Source organism: Aspergillus vadensis (assembly GCF_003184925.1).
Source record: "Aspergillus vadensis CBS 113365 unplaced genomic scaffold BO88scaffold_16, whole genome shotgun sequence".
NCBI classification, from domain to species: domain Eukaryota; kingdom Fungi; phylum Ascomycota; class Eurotiomycetes; order Eurotiales; family Aspergillaceae; genus Aspergillus; species Aspergillus vadensis.
In genome coordinates, this window is record NW_020292054.1 from 353,980 (window position 1) to 374,294 (window position 20,315).

Here is a 20,315-nt window from a genome sequence, read left to right on the forward strand (position 1 = left end):
GTTGAACAATTGGGGGAAAACGGAAAGGCAGAAAATAGGCACCCGAAACATTTCTCTTCTGGGATTTTTGCTTGCTTTGGTAATTTGACTGGGATTGATTGTGTTGACCGCCCGATTGACAACCTCCCAGTTCTATCGCTCTTTCCTCTTGTCACTTCGAGTGTATCTAATCTGTATCTAGATGCTTGCTGTAAGTTAATACCTTTTGTAGGGAGTATACTTACGTAGTAGACCAGTAGTAGCAGTACTCAATAACTGCAGCTCAAGTCCTGACTTTACCATACCCAAACCAGGTTGACTGTAAATTACTCACTGCTAAGCCCAAACGATATTAAATGGTCCCCATCACACACACTCTCTGTGAGGCCAAGTAAGTCAGTTCAGTGGCTGGGCCCCGTTATTCTAATGGTAGTACCCAGTGTAATAATTGTCGGACTGACTCTCAAAGACGGGCCGTTGTCGAACTGCTGCCACTGGTTCGACCTCCCAAGTTCCCAGTCGCAGTCCCAGTTCCAAATCTCCCAAACTAAAAAGCACCTGGCTGGGTCCTTCCCTTCTCCCACCTCCTCTTTACTACCATACTACTACTCCTACTAGTCACTACTTACTGTACAGTGTACATCGTACTAGTAACCACCTCTCTTCCACACCCCCATGGCAATTCTCCGTGCCTTTTCCCACTTCTTTCTCCATCATCGTTGGTTTCCCAGTGACTGTTGCATTATTGCTTTTTTGGCGCCGCAGATCTGTGTGCTGAGCTGTCGGTTATCTGCAGTTTTTCCTGCATCTCAGTGAATCATCATCCTCTCATCTGCTGTCTTGCTTTTTTTCTCCCTTATTATTTTCCCTCTCAAGTATTATTCCCCCCTTCCACTCTTTTTTATTTTATTTTATTTTATTTTTCCTTTTTATTCTGTCACCCCCCCAAAATTATCCCTCAGAAGAGCCAGTCACCGCCTCTGTTGGTCGAACTCCGTCTTCTCAGTTCTGATCCATCCAGCGGCTCTCCACGTGCTAACCACTGGTTGACGGTAGTCCGCGGCTGCTACTTTCGCGCCCTCCCTTGCGTCGCTCAGGCATTCTGGGTCCCTCTCTCACATCTCCGATTCCTCCGTTCATCCATCAATACTCACCCGGTTGGGGCTATCGATCTGACCGTGCAGCATCACCACCACACCATCAATCCCTACCCCCCCCCTCTCACCCTCCCCATCCCCGCCTAGTGGCCTTGTTCGTCCACCCTATCGTCGAAACGGACGGTAGGGACTACTGCTGCATTGCGCACCGCCTCACCCGGTGGCTTTCTTTCCCCCCCTCCCTCCAATCAAACCATTCATCCGCCAGTCGCTCAACCCTGCTGGTGCTGCTGCGCTGCTGCTGCTGCTGCTGCCAGTCGGCCGACCTGTCCCTCCACGCACCCCCCAAAACCCACTCTCCCCCTAAATCTTGCACGTCATGAATCACGATAGTTTCTCTTCCCTAAAATTTCGACGGTCGTCTAGCAAGCTTCACAAGGATCCTCCGAGTTTCAGCTCCCGCATCCTCAAAAGCCAGCAGAGCAACACGTCACTAAAGCGGCACCCTTCAGCGCCCGTCTACCCCCGTTCCTCCACCGGTGGGAGTCGTGAGCACTCGCGGACAAGATCCAACGCTTACGGATCTTCTTCATCCTCCCTCGAGCAGAATAGCGGCGGCCCGTCTCCGGTGCTCGCTGGCAACCAACCTGGATACCTCTCGAACACCAACAACCCCTCCAAAGCCCGCCCTCCCCACTCGGGTCGTTTCTCTCTCACCGAGCAAAGCTCAGATGAATTGATCGGACCCCCGTTTGACAGCCGGGGCATGCTCAGTTCATTGCAAGAAAACACCACCGAGACCGTCCCCCAAAAACCCCCAAATCTCCGATCGGCCACCAGCCCGGACTCCCGAGGATTGAGACAGTCTGCCAGCTTCACGGCTCTACAGAACCGGATGGAGACATTCGTGCACAGGAATACTGACAATGACCGCCCGGCGAATCCGAAACGTTTATCCGATGAGGGGGGAGGTGGTGTGGGCTCGCGTCCATTTGGCGGAGGCCGGAGCAAGAAGAGCAGTTTCTCCAGCTTCGTCAATAGCATGCTAGGCTCCCCCCGAGGCATCAAGATCTCCGCCCCAGAGAACCCGGTGCACGTTACACACGTTGGCTATGACAATCAGACCGGTCAGTTCACTGGCCTCCCGAAGGAATGGCAACGGCTGCTGCAGGAAAACGGTATCTCGAAAAAGGAGCAGGAGGAACACCCGCAGACGATGGTCGATATCATGAGGTTCTACGAGAAGAATGCTCAAGGCGACGACGAAGTGTGGCACAAGTTTGACCACGCTTATCCTCAACCGCAGTCGATGTCCAGCCCCATCTCCGGAGGACAGACTAGTGCTGTCGGTGCCGGGTCCTATGGCCCTACTTCAGCTCGGACGTCTCCTCCGACGAGTCCTCGCTTTCCACAGAACCATGAGGGTAGCTTCGAAAACCCACGTGCGCCGCCTCCTATTCCTCGTGGGCCTTCGGCGGCAACCCCAGCGGTGGGTGGCTTTGTCCCCAATCGAGCACCCCCAAAACCTCCGACCCCTGCCAATATCACACCGGCTCGGCCTGCACCTCAGCCACCAACCGCGGGATCATACAGTGCTGCGCCCGCACGTCCACCTCAGGAGGCCTATTCTCCTCCGCAGTTCGACACGCCTCCCATCCCGGAAACGGAGCCCTTGCAGTCTGAACCTAAGCCTCAGTTGAGCAGGTCGAACTCCAGAGCCAATGGTACGCCCGTACCATGGCCGACACACAATGTGCCTACGCCGGCTCAATACCAGCAGAAGCAGGAGCAAGCCATGGCCGCGGCCCAGCAGGCGATTGCTACTATCCAACTCGACCGGAGCCGCAGTCAGCGTCAACAACCGCCGACTCGCCAGGAACAGAAGCAAGCTCCGGTCCAGAGCCCACCCCACCATGTCTCCCCGGTGGACGAGGCTGCACGCGCCGCTCCTGCAGCTCGCCCCCGACAGCGACCTCGCCAGAGTAATGCGATGGATATCAGGTCGCGACTCCTTGCCATCTGTACGCCCGGGGACCCTACTAGACTGTACCACCATCTCAACAAAATCGGCCAGGGTGCGTCTGGAGGTGTTTTCACTGCCTACGAGAACAACACCAACAAGTGTGTTGCTATCAAGCAAATGAACCTGGACCTGCAACCCAAGAAGGATCTGATCATCAATGAGATTCTGGTTATGAAGGACAGCAAGCACAAGAATATTGTCAACTTTTTGGACAGTTACCTCCATGGTCTGGACCTCTGGGTAGTGATGGAATACATGGAGGGTGGCAGTTTGACTGATGTGGTTACTTTCAACATTATGAGCGAGGGGCAAATTGCGGCTGTCTGCAGAGAGGTAAGGTTTACTGCATCGTCGCATCTATGATTCATCTCACTGACCTCTACTAGACTTTGAGTGGTTTACAGCACCTTCACTCGAAGGGTGTTATTCACCGTGATATCAAGTCGGACAACATTCTTCTCTCAATGGAGGGAAATATTAAACTAAGTAAGCTGCCTTCGCGATGCCCCGAGTGTTCATTTTCTGACGTGATATAGCCGATTTCGGTTTCTGTGCCCAAATCAATGACTCGCACAATAAGCGAAACACCATGGTCGGTACACCGTATTGGATGGCCCCTGAAGTCGTTACTCGAAAGGAGTATGGCCGTAAGGTTGATATCTGGAGTCTGGGTATCATGGCCATCGAGATGATCGAGGGTGAGCCTCCTTATCTTACGGAATCGCCCCTCAGGGCCCTGTATTTGATCGCCACCAACGGCACGCCTACCATCAAAGACGAGCACAATTTGTCGCCGGTCTTCCGTGATTTCCTGCACCTTGCTCTGAAGGTGGATCCTGAGAAGCGAGCTTCGGCGCATGACTTGCTTAAGGTATGTCACATCGACAGATTCCATCATAAATCATTACTGACTGCTCGATCAGCATCCTTTCATGTCTCTTTGCGCGCCCCTGAACCATCTCTCGCCCCTTGTCAAGGCTGCGCGGGCCAGCAGAGCCCAGGAAAAAGCTCAAAAGGGAGGCGCCTAAGTGCCGTCACTTTGAACTGTTACTATATACTTCGATGTCTTCTGTCTTCTCTCTCTCAGATACCCATTACCCCTGATATTTCATATTTGCTGGACAAAGACGCTGGCATTGCATATGGCAGACCCTTGTTCGCAACTTCTCGTGTTGGCGGTTTCGCATCTCCTGTGAATGTCTAGAAGGCGATGACCTCATCCGGATAATGATTTGTCTATCCGCTTTCCTTTTCTTCGCCTGGCTTGATCTTGAGTCGCTGGCCACTTATCACCTGCGGAAATATCCTTCCTTTTTGACGAGTTCTCTCTGCAAGATTCTTTCTTTCGACGTTGGCTTTTGAGCGAGTGAAGAAGCCTGTACAATCTCCTGGGGCTATCCGTCCAGCTATTGTCAATATTGTCGTTTGTGAGTGCTTATTGTTGCCATGGAGCCGAAGCTCAAGAGGAAGCTTGAAGCTTCATATAATGAACGGGCGCCGGTGGCCGGCGTGGTGACCGGCCCCCATCTTATTGTTACATGTCTTGCAGCTGTTGGGTTGTTCCCCATCTCCATCTCTTCCAGCGACCGATATTCTTGATGATTTATGAGGCATTTTCCCGACTGTTTTGATGACAAAAAAAGAACAAAAGTGTGGAGCTTTTGTCTGTCTTGTTCTTGAGTTGACGATTATTATTTGAGCGGTTACATTGATATAGAGGGATCTTTAAGTGCCATGGGGCTATTGCTTATGTGTGAGGGATGGTCATGATTCATATTCTTTGTTATTTTCATCGTGAAGACCACGATGTGACTTTTATTACCTTTCGATCAATCATCAGGAATTACCCGGGGTATATTCTTATCACAGTAGGAACTACAAAGTAGAATATTATAGAATATCGTCATTGCCTGCCAACTTCAAATAAAGGCAGTGCCCCACTAGTCCAGAAAGGGGCGGGTCTCGCTTAATCGGGCGTAGCGCGGCCAGTCAGCGTCAGAGGCGCTGCTCTCCGTCGGCGCGATCACCTGCTGAGCATCAGGTGGCAGCCTGTCTTTCCCTTTCCCCTTGACTATCTAGTTGCTATCTCCTCCTCCCTGTCCTTCGTTGTGGCCCGATAACCCGTCCTGGTGGAATCCCCCTTTCTTAAGGAATCTTGACCCGCGAGCGCCTCAATTGATCCCGATCTCGTTTACTTCGGCTCCCGCTGACCGCAGTGTCCCCCGCATCGGGTGTCATCTCGCGGCCTGGAAACAGTGAACCATCGATCCTACAACAAGGACAACCGGACTTGCATTACTCGAACAGTTCTTTAAACACACCAGATCTTGTCCTGTATTTCATACAGCAGTATTGAACTGAACCTGTTCGCGTGAAAGAATACTTCGAGTTGACGCAGTGATTGTCCCGGGCGCTCGGAGACATAACCCCGTGATGTTTCGCGCACAGCAAAACGCCTTTGACGATGCAGTCGGTATGAGATAGCCCTTCTGTATTACATCATGTGCACACCTACCATTCTATACGTGTTGCTAATCCGAGCGATCTTGTATAGCCAAGGCGACCGACGAGAACCTGACCTCCGAGAACTGGGAATACATCCTGGTACGCAATCCCACGATCGAGTGACCTACCGTTCACTGGCCGAAGGATATATGTCTGACTGGAATGCTTGGTGTTTAGGATGTCTGCGATAAAGTTGGTGCCGAGGAGTCAGGGTATGTTTCGCCGTTGGTTGTCCTCTCCGGTGCACGTCATTCTGACAATGGATTTGTTTCTAGAGCGAAAGATGCCGTCGCCGCTATGATTAAGAGACTTGCGCACCGAAACGCCAATGTGCAACTTTATACTTTGGAGGTTCGTGTTGGATACTGTGGCATGTCCGAGTTTGGGGGCTTACATGTACTGATACGAGTATAGTTGGCGAACGCCCTCGCTCAGAACTGCGGTCCCAAGATTCATCGCGAGCTTGCGTCTAGGAGCTTCACCGATGCTCTGCTACGTCTAGCGAATGATAGAGTGAGTTGGACTTTTACCGACGAGGAGCATCGCACTTATACCGAGCAGAACACCCATCAACAGGTCAAGTCGAAGATCCTAGAACGCATGCAGGAATGGACGGAGATGTTCGCCAGTAACCCAGATTTCGGAATCATGGAACAAGCATACATGAAACTGAAGACCCAGAGTAAGATCTATAGCAGTTATGAATAGTGGGGAGAAGCTCACTATCTTAGACCCGAACCTGCAGCCTCCGTCGAAGCCCGGAAAGCGGGAAATCACTGATTCAGATCGCCAAAAGGAAGAGGAGGAGCTGCAAATGGCCCTTGCACTGTCGATAAGAGAAAAGGCCACCATTGCCCCTGCTCCACAGCCCGAAGCCAGCTCCAGTGCTGCTCCAGTCCAACAAAACCAGACACCTGCTGCCACGTCCCAGGCCGTCCCCTCGGGTACTTCTGCCGCCACAGTCTCGCGCGTGAGAGCCCTGTTCGACTTTCAGCCTTCAGAGCCCGGTGAACTGCAGTTCCGCAAGGGAGATGTTATCGCTGTCCTCGAGTCTGTTTACAAGGATTGGTGGAAGGGTTCCTTGAGAGGCCAGACCGGCATCTTCCCCCTTAACTATGTCGAGAAACTTCCTGACCCGACGGTGGAGGAGTTGCAGCGGGAAGCCCAGATGGAAGCCGATGTGTTTGGCCAGATCAAGAACGTTGAGAAGTTGTTAACCCTTCTGAGCACTCGCAGCTCCGAGCTGAATGTGCAGGACAATGAGGAGATCACGGCATTGTATCACTCCACATTGGCCATTCGCCCCAAGCTAATCGAGCTCATTGGGAAGTACTCGCAGAAGAAGGGTAAGATTTCGACACTATGTTCATGTCTTCCATTTCCTTCCCGCTAACACTTTGCAGACGAGTTCACACAGCTCAATGAAAAGTTCATCAAGGCGCGGAGGGATTACGAGTCTCTGCTGGAGGCGTCTATGGCACACCCAGCACAACCCCAGTATGGCCGACCGGCTCAACCTCCATACGGCTATCCTGGTGCCGCTCCTGTGGGATATCCTCAAGGTCCGCCACAGGCTGATCCCCAGCGCTACTTCAGTCCCCGTCCTCAAGGTGAGTATCGCATGGACACCTTCGCAGCTTGTCTAACATGTAGCAGAATCACAAGCCCCTCCGGCCAACGCGCCTGCATTCTACAGCGCAGACCAAGCGCACGCATATCCTCCCACTTCACAATCGCCCGATCCCCGTCAGACACCACCTGCTGGCGCCCCGTATCAGCAGCCGCAGCAGCCGCCGCCGCCGCAGCAGCGCCAGCCCTCCTCGGAGTCCTACCAGCCCGTGTACCACCGTCCGGAATCCACATACGAGAACCCCCAAGAACTCGGCACATCCGTCTACGATTCCCCGGTTGAGCATCCCGCCAGCCAGAGACCACCATACCCCGGCGCCGTGCAGGTCCCAGCCGCCGTGCAGCAGCACTTCCAACAGCAACAGCAGCAGCCGCAGCCGCAACAGCAACAACAACCGCACCCGGAATACCCTGCTTCAGGCTACGCTCCTGAAGACGCCTCCAGACCCCCTGCACACCAAGCACAGCCTCCTTACCCTTCACACCAACCGCCGCCTATGCACCAGCCCCCGCCAGTCCCAGGTACATCCACAACGCCAACACCTTATCCCGCTCTGAACGCCGGAGGAGGATACCAGGCGTATAACCCGTCTCAAACGGACGTTTCTAACCCCGCCTCATTCTACCGGTGATTTTGTACCATCTTTTCAGGCATGATGTAGTAGTTAGTGGTCTTAGGCAGATGTTGTTGAATTGATATCCTTTACACATTTCATTGATTGAGGTGTGTGGTTTGATGTATGCTTCTTTTTCTCTATTTACTTTGGCCTGATAGTAGGTATACTTAGCGAGCTAGCTACTATCCGCGAGTTTCTGCTGCCTCCATTGAATCAAATCTAGAATTACTAGGCGATCAATATGAAACGCATACGAAGATGAAGACAACAAAGTACCGGAACCTCGTACATCCGACCAGGCAGGTAATGCAAACGCATTAATTTTTCTCAATTCAATGAATTACATTAACTTGTCACTAAGCAAGTAAGTAAGTAAAGTCGGTGACACATTATCTCTGAGATACCTATCATACATTTCGAAATTTTCTTTCTTTATTCTTCCCCATCAATTTTCATCCCATCTCATCTTATCCCTTTAGTTTGAAAGAAAATAAATCAGCCATCTCATCATACACCTTACTCTCAGTCAACACCGAGGCTTTTCATCATGGCGCGTACATTCGTTAAGAAGAAGAAAAGAAAGAAAAAGTAACTCCATCCCGGGGTATACTCGCACATGAAAAATGAAAATGAAGAAAAACAGAAGAAAGAAAGAAACAAGACTCAAACACCGCCGACGCCATCCATCAGCTCACTTCTTTTTCTTTTCTTTTCCACAACTTTCCATAATAAAAGCAGAACAGAACACACAAACATTGAAGGAAAACAACGGAAAAACACTTGCATACACAATAAAAGAACAAACAAACGGGGAAATACAGGAAAAAAGCGAAAACAGGTTAAACGCACAAAAGAAGAAAAACAAGGTAAGAAACACTCAACTCGAACCGGATCCCATATCATCACGATCACAATGAGAGAGAATAGAAGAGGCAGCTAAAGCTCATACCCCTTGGTCATAGTCATAGCTCTCTCACAAACTCTGAAGCGAGCCTCGAATCCACCCCAGAAGTTGAACGCATTCCAGGGGCCCGCCACTCTCACGGTTTCGCCAGTCCACTTGAAGACCTCGATGGGGAGCATCTCACCCTTCTCGCTCCTGCGCGAAGTCATATACTTCGGACCGACGATATAACCGCGGCCGTAGGCGAGACCATACCCCACGGCTTTCTCATCATCGTCGCTTCGCTCAGGGTCGACGTTGAAGTCAATGTATCCGACCTGCTCGTTGTGTTCGTCGACCTGGTTCAGGCCGTTGCAGGTACCAGCGTACTGGAGGTAGACGCGCCACTTTGCATTGTCGTTTCTGAATCGGTGGACGGTCAGGCGTGGAACCTTCTCCCAATCATCGTCATCATCATCATCGGACTCGGGAGTGTGTTGCTGAGTAGTGCCTTTCTTGTCCAGCATTCTGCGCATCTGGTCGACTTTGTCGCAGTCCAGAGCGAGGATCATAACTCCCTGCAGTTTTCCGAGAGAGAAGGTGGCGCGTGCGGCGGAATCGTTGCGACGGGGTGCGTTGATGTCGAGAGAGAAGTCCTCGTAGCCCCAGGGGTCGATGACGTTGCAGCGGATGACATATTGGCCTTGGAGATTGCCCAATCTCAATGGAGTGATGTTATTGGGGTTCACACACTGCCTGAACAGGTTGTGGCGACTGAGCTTGGTCTGCCACACCTGAGCGATGATAGTATCGTCGTACAACTTCTCGTTCATACCGGCGGCGTGGATCTTGGCGACTACGCCGGTGAGTTTCTCGGCGTGCTCGCTCCAGGTCAGAAGTGTCCAGGTACCGCCGCGGCCCGGGGTAGTGGCGATCAAGAGACCGTTGATATTGGCCACGGCTTTTCTGAGTTTCTCGCGCACGTCGAAATACAGCTGTGGCATGAGCTGCACGGGCTCCGGGGTTCTGTCATGAGCGGGGACACCCATCTCAAAGGGGTAGTCAAGCGAGAGGAAGTACTTCTTCAGGAAGCGGCAGTGGTCAAAGTTTGCCTCGAAGGTCGGCACATATTCCTTGATGTGGTTGTCTGCCAGACTGGCGAAACCTGCATCCAAGCCTTGTTCGAAGCTGTCTGCCCATCCGATGACGGTGGCCGGGTGACTGATCTGGAAGCTCAGACCGGGGATGGAAAGAGCAATGCTCACGAACTGCTGGTTGTACACGTTGTGCAGGACAATGGCCTTTGTCTGTTTGCTCTTGTCGGGCACTCCGTCTTCCTTGTTGAGGAAGTACTTGGCCATGAAGAGAGAAGGATCGAACAGAGCTTCGTCGGAGAGAGTGACTTGACGAGCGAACTTCTTCACCCGCCAGTCAGCCTTTTGCTGCTGGTAGTCCTCCTGTACGGCTTGGTACATGTCGTACAAGGTTTTCTCGAGGAGGAGGACTGAAGGCGAGTCATACTTGCACTGGTTCGTCTTTGGTCAGCTTCTGTTTTTAAGAATTGAGGATGAAGATAAAGGGGAGGGGAGTGTTTACGTGTCCGTCTCTGTATTCTTTCTCAAGCAGAGCCAACAGCTGAGAAACAGTATTAGAAGGCTCATAGGGGATGCCGAAATGCTGAAGCTGGGCAGCTATCCAACGCTTCACAGGCCGTCTGCTGGGTGCAGTGACCGGTTTCACGGGGAAGAGCGTGTCCAGGATCAACGATGAGGCTCTGGGGATACTGGCTACGGTGACTCCATAGTCATCGTAGGTGTATGGTCCGTATTTCACGAAGGAGGGACGCTGAGGGAATGCACTATCCATGATGACTGACTATCTGTATGCCAACGATGGATAGGGAGATAGATTATGATGGAAGTGTATGCAGAAAGTGTGATGAGAAATGAGATGAAAGATGAGATGATCAGCGATTTCACCTTGTAGAAGAAGATGAAGAAGAGGTAGAAGATGCTGTGTTTGTGTGAGAAAGATAAGGCCCTCACTACCTGTTGTATACAACGCGTTGACAAGCGAGACGCGTTGCCTCTTCTGGGCCATCAGTGGATTTTTTATTCACGCTGCTGGCACTACGCCACGTGATGGCTACACTTTCTTAAAGGAGTTTTGGCTACTGGAGTAATGTGCTGTGTTAGTAGCTGTGTGGGATTGAGCATTTTACAAAGATTCTAGTGAAGCAGAGGACCTAAGTAGTGTAAAGTGTGCTGGGATGAACATCCTATAACTGAGACTCGGCGTAGGGCTACTTGAAGTATGAAAATCTGTATACAAATCCACGGTGTTGACAGTAGCAGTGATCACACCTTGCGCACATCATGCACAAACCAGACTAACAGCTTAAATTCACAGTGTCCTCTATCTCCATTACCAATCAAATTAATGCTCGATCTCCGACCTCTTCCAGATGACGCTATCCAGAAATCCGAAGAAGAAGTCCGTCCATCCCGGCTTTAAGTTCGGAAGCCGACAGCCACACAACATAAGCTTCGGCCCACTAAATCCGCTGTCCGGTCCTACCAATCACTACTACTCGATATACTGAAGTATATAAGAGCTACGACGAGGCAGTTCAACATCTCAAATCCATCCATATACAACCGAACTCGATCCAGAGCAACTACCCAAAGCACAATGTCCTTCCCATACAAGCACATCCTCGTCATCGGCGCCACTGCCGGCATCGGTCGAGCTCTCGCATCACGCTTCGTACAATCCGGAGCCAAAGTCACAGTTGTCGGACGACGCAAAGAGCGCCTAGATGAGTTCGTGCAAGAGTACGGCGAAGACAAGGCCAATGCGGTGCAGTTTGATATCAGTGATTTGGATAGGATTCCTGGGTTTGCTGCTGAGTGAGTGCCTACTACAGATACTCTATCTACATTCAAACCACGATTATATACAAGAATGGCTACTAACCAACCTATCTTCCATAGGATAATGACCAAATCCCCCACAATCGACAGCATCTTCCTCAACGCCGGCATCATGCTCCCCACCGACATGACCGACCCCGAGAAATTCGACCTATCCAGCTTCTATAAGCAAATGCACGTCAACTTTACCAGTTATGTTGCGCTGACGCATGCCTTTTTGCCGTATCTTACCAGGAAATGTGTAGATACGAGCCTGATTTAGTGCGTGCCCTTCCATATTCCATCCACAAATTTATACTGATCAATGATCATCATGTATAGCACCACATCCAACATCGCCATCGTCCCCGCAACCTGGATGCCCGCATACTCTTCCTCCAAAGCCGCCCTGGGCGCCTTCATTATCTGTCTGCGGGATCAGCTGCGCAAGACCGAAGTAAAGGTTATTGAGGTGTCGCCGCCGGCGGTGCAATGTGAGTTCATCCATATCTATTTCATAGTACTTCCACTCTTATTTTGTTCATCTATTCGTTCTAATATATAATCTTGTCTGACTAACTATTACTGCAGCTGAACTTCACGATTTCATGGGCGAAGAAGGCCGTAAAGTCGGTATGCCCCTGGAGAATTTCACGGACGAGGCATTCCGGGGTCTAGTGGAAGGAAAGGACGAAATCATCGTGGGAGGTATTGGGCCTAGGGATGTGTTCTTGGATATTGCGAACAAGCGCAGGGCTGCGGCTACGCAGTTGGCGAGGATGTTATTGGGGGATAATTAGATGATGGATGAGTCGTTTGGATGGATGATTTGCTTCGATAGATTTGGGTTTATATATTATAGTGATGCCTAGCTGTTTGTTTTATTGGAGGGTTTATAGCAATCATATGTTGACGATCTATCCTATCTAGCCTACTACAACCTCAATACCAAACCAAAGAGCCACTCTAAGTAATCTACGTAACAGTAACAAAGGAACTCAGCGTGGCAATCTTCTCCGCCAACACCCTCACGGGCTGTGCCCCAATAAACTCAAACGAAGACAATTCCGCGCCCATTTCACGACTAACCCAGTTCTGTACCTCCGCGGCCTTGAGCGAGTCAACTAGAACCCCTACCGTCAGTAAAAAATTTATAACGAAACTTACAAAGGTAAGATACTCACCACCCAACGCCGAAAAAGGCAACTCCAAATCGATAGCCTCCGCCGACGATGCCATTGCTTTGGCCAAATACTCCTGCAGTGCCTGATTCACGACGCGCACCGCCTCATCCACTGACTCTGCTTTCTTCAACAGCGTGCTGGTCTTAACCACTCCAGCTCCTGCCTCCTCATCAGCAGCCACTTGAATCCGATGATCGAATTTGCGATCGAATTGCCACGAAGCTGCCTCGTCGGTGCGCGGTAGCGTGTCTGTTAGCCCCGCGATGACTTGTGCCGGGACTGGGGTGATTTTCTGGACGATCACGCGAAGCAGAGTTTGCACCTCATGTTGCAGAATCTCTGTACCCTCTAGGTGTCGGTATCGCTGGCGCCGCTGTTCGGGTGTTTCGGCTACGTCGCCCAGTCCGCTGGCGTCTGGGACTAACCCGATGTTGATGCTGTGTCCTGGTAGGTGGTGCTTGCGTCGCCAGGTCATCAGCGCGTCCATGTACCCGTTTCCTGCTGCGTAGTTGGCCTGGCCCATGTTTCCAGTTATACTGGCTACTGATGACAGTGTCACGAAGAAGTCTAGCGGGGTGGAGTTGAATGCCTCGTGGAGGTTCCATGTTCCCTGGATCTTGGGCTCGGTGGATTGTTTCCACGCGTCGAAGTCCATGTGCTCAAACATGCCGTCCTGGTAAGAGACGAAACTTAGCTTTGAGGAAAATTTGACGTGTAGGATCTAACTTACTTTGAGAACAGTTGCACATTGTACGATACCACGAATGCGCCAGTGACTTTCTTCAGCTCGGGTCAACAGACTTTGCACCTCCTCCCGGCTGGCAGCGTCACAGCGTACGACATCAGCACGCACACCTCGGTCTTGAAGCTCTTTCAGTGTAATCTGCTGTGTCTCCCGAACAGCCCCAGAGCGGCTCAAGAAGACCAGATGACGGGCGCCGCAGTCGACAAGCGTATTGGCTATTGCAATCCCGAGAGTGCCCAGACCACCGACCAGGATATAGGTATTCTCCGCAGGCAGAGGGGCAGGGGTTGGGAGGGCTGGCACAATTGACACCTTGCCTGGAGCGTGAAGATTGACTATCACACGGGTACCGCTGTCGCGCGCATGCGCAACAGCATCTGCAATCTGGGAAACAGGGAAGGAAGGATAAGATTGGACACTGGTGAGGGCGCCTGATCCGAGAAGATGCACTGCACGATGGAAGTTGGCCTGCAGCTGGCGGGGGGCTTCGCGGAGCATCCTCGACAACCTTACAGAGCTGACAGTGCATCCACGGTCAACGAATGTCTGAGGCAGAGCAGCTAGATCCAGCTCCTCGCTAAGATCCACCAGCCTGCCGCTATAAGCCAAGCAACGCGCAGCAAGTCGACTGACAGAGCCGCCCAGGCAGCAAACGCTGAGCTCTACCCCTTTGCCCCCGGTAAGCCGTTTGACGGTTGTATCAAGCTCCCTATGGATGGGAATGATTCTCTCATGCAATCCATTATATTTGGAGCGCAACTCCTTGGCGCCATTCTCACGATCGACCGCCACGTACACCTGCATGCCAGCAGCCAGAGCACAGTCAACGGTGGCGCGCAAGGTCTGGCTAATCGAACCAACTATGAGAACCGACGAAGCAGAAGCCCCGAAGCTGCCAAAGAGGCTGGTGTAGGCAGCTGCAAATGCCACTGGCATGGAAACCGACTTTGCCTGATCCTGACGTGATGGCGAATGCCAGATGGCACTTGCTGGAAGGCGTACATGGGTGGCTAAAGCACTGGACCACGCATCACTGGGGATAGCACACAAGACTTCGTCTCCCACTTGGAATGCTGAGCCGATAGATGCTCCAACCTGGCGGACGATTCCGACTGCTTCGATGGCCGCAATACGTGCCTCTGGGGAGATGTCACCTTTGCCGGTGGGCTCACAGATGGACACCTTGTGTAGTTGAACCTCAACTAGATCATCGGCTAAAGCTGCATTCAACCGGTCGTCCAGTTCCCACTGGGCGTCACTAATATCCTGCGACTTATTGCAGAAGTGCAGCGGTCTTGAGTCCTGCGCGAGCTCTGCCATGATAGGACGCGCACCATGTAAGAGCGCATCCATGCTTTCATCCACGGGGGCAGTGGCGACGGCTCGCGGAACAAGCAGACGATTGTCTTGCACTAAGAATTCCCAGTCATGCGGCCGTGATTGGGGCTGCAATGTTAGCTGCAACACGTGTGCGATATTACGCGCCAGAATATGAGGATCATTCTCCTTTTCAAAAACAAGCAATTGAGGCAGCATGATACGGGCGTTCTCATTGCGTACGGTCCGCAAAAGTCCCGTCGTAGCCCCGAAGCCTGCATAGCCAGATGCCTCGTGCTCCGGGCACTGCGACACCCAGAGGAGACACTTTGCTTCCAACAAGGACCGAAAGTGTGAGATCTCATTTGGCGCCCAGTTCGTTATCCACGGACGCTGCAGCTCGAGCAGTGATATGATGGTTTTGTCTTTCAGCTCTGAAGCCTTATTAATATCTACCAGCTCAATCTTAGAGCCGAGGTTGCCCACGACGCCATCCAGCTCATGCAAAAGAGGACCAACCGACTCATTCGCTGCGCTGCTCAGGATGTAGACTGTTGGATCCAACTTCACCGGAGCATGTTGACGGCAAAGGAGAAGATAGTCAGTATCATCAATCAAGCTCTGTACTTCCCAGTCTGCATGGCCCGCATTGCGTATGACAGCATCGTGCTCCTCATCAGTCGCTCGAGCGGCAATCCAAGAACCTGGCCCAGTAACAGGAAGCAGAGAGTCGAGCAGGGCCTTTGCAGTATCGCCTCTCCAGACATCCGGATGATCAACCAAGACCGCATCATAGGCACTTTCTCCCAGCAAATCCGTGTCTAGATCCTGCAGGGAGGCAACTGGCAGAACCTGACAGCCTTCCAGAGAATTCTGAATGGCCTTGACCTGTTCAGTTGATCCCTCAACGTCAGGGTCAGATAGAACGATGGTTAGCTGCTGTAATCGAGGTCGATGACTGCGTTTCGGCGCATATGGCTCGAGAGCTTTGAGCACCTGATCCGTGCTTCTGGTAGTCACCGCCAGGATGCGAGCATCCCCATGAGTGTGGCAGACCCGGCCAATCCAGCTCTGCAGTCCACCAGATAGACGGACTTCTGGACCACGGAAAGAATCTACATGCTCAGCCCATTGAAGCGTCGAGAATCGGCTTTGCTGGATTTCCTCTTTGGTCGAGTTACCGGACCGCTTAGGCACGCGACCTAATCGCACCCCTTGCAGAACCACTCCCGGCTGCTGCCAGGATGGGGTGGATGCGATCGATTCCGAAAGTGACACACCATCCTCGTAGCGTGTCTCGACAAGCACATCATATCGGTCACCAGCCTGCAAGGAGAAGTCTGTCGAGAGATAAAGACGCTCTACTCCCACGGGAATATTGGCGTTGTGGTTGGTCAGGGCATCTGAACAGGACAACACGGCAGCCTGGAAGAGGGCATCCAGCGCGGTGGGATGGATAAGGCATGGAGATTCACGCTCATATGGCATCATCTGCTTGGTGTTTGGTGCGACTCCAGTGACGTACAGACGAGACCCTGAGTCAAAGGCTACGCCAGCTATAGACCGAAAGGTCGATCCCAGACTGACGCCTCCGGTTTCTGAAAGCCATTCGTAAACAGCTTCAATCTCAGCCTCCTTTGCCACGGCCTGCGTCTGTCTCACTCGTTGTACAGTGTTCTGCCAGTCCGCAGCACATCCCACCCCACCTTCATCAGCATACTGTGGAGCAAAGGTACCTTTCGCATGTTGGACCCAGGATGAATTCTCAGGCAAGGAGAAGATGCCGAATTCATACCATCCATTCATGCCGCGATGCGGTGCCACATGGAGAACCACTTCCAGACCCCGTTCGTCTGGGGGAATTACAACCCCCCGGAAGAAGTCAAGATCATGAAATTCAATCCCCTCTAACCACTTCGTAGTGTCTGAAAGCTGACGGGCTGCCTCTGCAACCATGGACACCATGCCAGCTGCTGGATATACTATAGAGCCAGCCACCACATGATCCGCAAGCCAGGGCAGTTCCGAAACCCGGAGGAAATTACGCCACCGTGGCTCCAGATCGTTCTGGTAGTCCCAAGGCATACCGAGGAGGTCGTGGCGGGGTTCTGTGCGCTGCCGCAGCCGGGCTGATTCCAATGGCTCGTGCCAGAAGCTGGACTGATGGTTCCAGGCGTAAGATGGAAGGTCTCGGCTCACCTGTGGCCTTATGCCGTCCAGAAAGCTTTGGTTTGCTGTATCTAGGTCGATCGCATAGCCCAAGCACCACAAGAGACCGGCAGCTTGAAGGGCGGTCTGCCGAGAGTTCTGCTTGCGCAGCACTAGACTTCTGTAAGGAATGGAAGCCAAATCAGCATTGGCTTCCTGCAGGGTCTGGTTAAACGGCCCCTTCAGAGCTTCATGTGGTCCAATTTCCAAGAAGCCTGTCCACTTGACTGGAACTACTCGCCGTCTCCCTCGTCCTTTACCGGCCTCGGTCATGGTAACGACTTTGGTGACTGCCGCAGCAAACTCGACTGGGCTGACCAGGTTGCGCACCCAGTATGCTGCGTCCAAATCTGCTGGCTGCAGGAGCTCTTTCGTGACAGACGAAAACATAGATACAGAACCGTTGTATCTGTCAACAGGCTGAATAGATTCAATGGCCGCTTTATAGTCATCAGCCAACGCTCTCATATGCGGTGAGTGGTATGCAGTATCTACGCGCAGCTTGCGCGCAAAACGACCGTCCGCCTGTAAGCGCCCCTCAAGAAGGTTTATCTCGTCTATGTTGCCGGAAAGAGTGACACTCGATGGGCTGTTCACACAAGCTACTACCACGGACTCCGGGGGTAGGGTCTGCAAATATCCCTGCGCATCAGCGGCAGAAATACCGGCTGCGAGCATACCACCGCGGCTTCCACTTTCAGCAATCCGTTGTGATAGCACACCGCGGAAATATGTGACAAGAATGGCATCCTCGTGGGTCAAGTAGCCGGCCGCATAGGCAGCCCCTAAAGCACAGGTCAATCATCTTTCAGAGAGTAATAAGACAAAGCAAGTGAGACATACCAACTTCACCACTGGAGTGACCTACAACTGCCTTAGGAGCTACTCCCCAGCTGCGAAGCATGTCTACCAAGGCAATCTGTAAAGCACAACAAGAGGGCTGACTGCGATCAGGTCGATTAATGCGGCTAGTCGTTGCATCTGCACGGATCTCAGTGAGCAAATCCCACGGGCAGTCAAAACTCCGCAGCACCTACTGACTTCGTTCTATACTAGCCGCAAACACTGGATTTGCCAATAGCTGAACGCCCATGCGTGGCCATTGGGCACCTTGGCCTGTGAAAACAAACGCGAGGTGCGTTTGGTTCTTACGGCTTGCCCGAGGGAAGCTGAGCAAGCCCGCGGCCATCACATCCCGCAGCTCTGCTAGCGAATCAACCACAGCGAAGCTACGAAACGGGAGCTGGGATCGCCGTGTAGCCATAGTGTGTGCTGCATCTGGCAATGAAATGTCTTTTCTTTTGCCATACGCGGTTGATTCGAGGAAGTTCTTCCACTTGTCCGCCGTACGGTCTAACCCAGATTGGTCATGCGTAGAGACCACAACGACTTGGGTTATCCCTTCTGTGTTGTCAGACGGAGATTGCGTCTTGCCAAGATACTCCGCTGTGCTCTCAAGGATCGCATGAGCGTTGGCACCCCCGAAGCCAAAAGAGTTGATGCTTGCACGTTGCGGCAGATGAGGTGGCCACGGTGTGGTGGTGTTGCTTAAGCGCAAGCCCCATTCCTCCAGTCGGATCTTAGGTTCAAGTTCGAGAAACCTGCGTTAGGAACGAGCATCGCCTTTTCTAGGCAAAGAACCACCTTGATAATGCTGGCTACCCCGGCAGCACCCTCGGTATGCCCTAGATTACTTTTCACGGATCCGACGTAAACTGGCTCATCGCCTGGCTTTCGTTCGGCACCAAAGCTTGCTCCAATGGCAGACAATTCAGTAGGATCCTAGTGCCGCTTTTAGTACCTTAGATCACAACAATGAAGTTTACACTTACACCAATGGCTGTCCCAGTTCCATGGGCTTCGAAATATGACGTATCTCCCATCGATAATTGAGCTTGAGAATAGGTTGATCTGATCAAATCAGCCTGGGCGGTTGCATTCGGCATGGTGATTCCCGGAGTACGTCCATCCTGATTAGAGCCAGTAGCACGAACGATTGCTCTGATCGCGTCACCGTCTGCCATGGCTTTGGACAAGGGTTTCAGCAAGATTGCACCGAACCCCTCACCCCTACCATACCCATTAGCTTTGCTATCAAAAGAGTGACTGATACCATCGGCGCTGAGCATATGCATGTACGACAGTCGCTGGGTAAAATTCGGATGCAATATCAGGCTTGCTCCGGTGACCAGCGCCTACACTAATCAGTTGTTATCCTCGGATCACATATGGCGGCTCACTTACTTGGCTACATTCGCCTGCCCGTAGTGCCTGGGTAGCCAGATGCAGCGCCGTCAAGCTGGACGAACAGGCCGTGTCCAGCATGATGCTGGGGCCACGAAGGTCAAAGAACCATGAAAGACGATTAGCCAACATAGTTCTCCCATTACCCGTGGCCGAGTTATGTGGCATGTCCATGATATCTCGGGTCGACAGCAGCTCGTAGTCATTGGTCATGCATCCGCTATAGACACCGGTAGCACTACCGGGTAGTGATTCCATTGGCACGCCTCCTAGGATCATATTTCAGTCAATAACTTCTTAAGGCTTTTTTAAGAGATCTAAATACCATTTTCAAAAGCTTCATACGCTACTTCGAGCAGGATGCGCTGAACAGGATCCATGCCTGCAGCTTCCTTGGACGTGATGGAAAAGAAGGGTGCATCGAAGCGGGATGGATCCTCGGCTAGAAAGAAGCCACTGTCGTGATTGATCTAATGACAGATCATAAGTCCGTGGTTAGTTCCAGCAGTAATCTGTTGCCATGAATGGTGAACATACAGCCCCTTTGCGCTCGTGACTGGGATGTTCCCAGGCTGAGGCTTGATAACGACTAGCAGGAACACGACCATGCTCCTTTCGACCCAGGCGAAGCATGTCCCAGAATCCTTCAACAGAAGACGCTTCGCCGGCAAAGCGACATCCCATGCCAATGATTGCAATTGGCTCTGGGCCAGATGTGTCTTTGGCTTGCTCTTCCATTGTGGCTGATGTTACAAGATAGTGTCTTCAATCTGATCTCAAGTGAGTCAATATAGTTTCCCGACCATCCTTTTAACAATTTAGCCTTCGACTACCAGCTTGATTTATTCATTGATTATGATTCGTGATATACTTCATCCTGAAGATTGGCTTCGGAAGGTGACGTTATGGCTAGCAGCTGTTACGATAGCTGCGGAATCTAGAAACATTCAGGCATGTAATGCAAGATCCCAA

General features: G+C 52.0%; 5 protein-coding genes across 5 annotated transcripts; 3 read left to right on the plus strand and 2 right to left on the minus strand.

Moving 5' to 3' along the window:
* The first annotated feature begins 1,197 nt into the window (after positions 1–1,197).
* On the plus strand, positions 1,198–4,319 carry pakA (mitogen-activated protein kinase kinase kinase kinase STE20). The gene is made up of 4 exons (XM_025713110.1): positions 1,198–3,432; positions 3,486–3,585; positions 3,636–3,970; positions 4,023–4,319. Exons 1-4 carry the CDS (start codon positions 1,456–1,458, stop codon positions 4,125–4,127), a joined length of 2,517 nt encoding a protein of 838 aa, XP_025561407.1. The 5' UTR covers positions 1,198–1,455; the 3' UTR covers positions 4,128–4,319.
* Positions 4,320–5,147: 828 nt separating this feature from the next.
* On the plus strand, positions 5,148–8,054 carry BO88DRAFT_489100 (ESCRT-0 subunit protein HSE1). The gene is made up of 8 exons (XM_025712671.1): positions 5,148–5,572; positions 5,654–5,703; positions 5,782–5,816; positions 5,880–5,955; positions 6,019–6,286; positions 6,336–6,950; positions 7,008–7,214; positions 7,261–8,054. Exons 1-8 carry the CDS (start codon positions 5,533–5,535, stop codon positions 7,863–7,865), a joined length of 1,896 nt encoding a protein of 631 aa, XP_025561408.1. The 5' UTR covers positions 5,148–5,532; the 3' UTR covers positions 7,866–8,054.
* A 616-nt stretch (positions 8,055–8,670) lies between these two features.
* On the minus strand, positions 8,671–10,599 carry BO88DRAFT_465372 (uncharacterized protein; the record flags this gene model as incomplete). The annotated part of the gene is made up of 2 exons (XM_025711400.1): positions 8,671–10,259; positions 10,330–10,599. 2 exons carry the CDS (start codon positions 10,597–10,599, stop codon positions 8,787–8,789), a joined length of 1,743 nt encoding a protein of 580 aa, XP_025561409.1. The 3' UTR covers positions 8,671–8,786.
* Positions 10,600–11,424: 825 nt separating this feature from the next.
* Positions 11,425–12,445, plus strand: BO88DRAFT_343511 (oxidoreductase, short-chain dehydrogenase/reductase family; the record flags this gene model as incomplete). Its single annotated transcript, XM_025703189.1, has 4 exons — positions 11,425–11,642; positions 11,727–11,927; positions 11,988–12,139; positions 12,237–12,445. 4 exons carry the CDS (start codon positions 11,425–11,427, stop codon positions 12,443–12,445), a joined length of 780 nt encoding a protein of 259 aa, XP_025561410.1.
* A 175-nt stretch (positions 12,446–12,620) lies between these two features.
* Positions 12,621–20,081, minus strand: BO88DRAFT_465376 (type I polyketide synthase; the record flags this gene model as incomplete). Its single annotated transcript, XM_025711401.1, has 10 exons — positions 12,621–12,778; positions 12,830–13,502; positions 13,560–17,884; positions 17,943–18,132; positions 18,166–18,678; positions 18,714–18,881; positions 18,932–19,294; positions 19,344–19,612; positions 19,669–19,813; positions 19,881–20,081. 10 exons carry the CDS (start codon positions 20,079–20,081, stop codon positions 12,621–12,623), a joined length of 7,005 nt encoding a protein of 2,334 aa, XP_025561411.1.
* Between the last annotated feature and the right edge of the window lie 234 nt (positions 20,082–20,315).

Excerpts from the sequence above, each read along its gene's own strand:
- pakA (XM_025713110.1), top strand. The coding sequence starts at position 1,456 with ATGAATCACGATAGTTTCTCTTCCCTAAAATTTCGACGGTCGTCTAGC. Across the intron at positions 3,586-3,635 it reads GGAGGGAAATATTAAACTAA|CCGATTTCGGTTTCTGTGCC; the intron begins GTAAGCTGCCTT and ends GACGTGATATAG. Across the intron at positions 3,971-4,022 it reads CGGCGCATGACTTGCTTAAG|CATCCTTTCATGTCTCTTTG; the intron begins GTATGTCACATC and ends CTGCTCGATCAG.
- BO88DRAFT_489100 (XM_025712671.1), top strand. The coding sequence starts at position 5,533 with ATGTTTCGCGCACAGCAAAACGCCTTTGACGATGCAGTCG. Across the intron at positions 5,956-6,018 it reads TGCAACTTTATACTTTGGAG|TTGGCGAACGCCCTCGCTCA; the intron begins GTTCGTGTTGGA and ends ATACGAGTATAG. Across the intron at positions 6,287-6,335 it reads CATGAAACTGAAGACCCAGA|ACCCGAACCTGCAGCCTCCG; the intron begins GTAAGATCTATA and ends TCACTATCTTAG.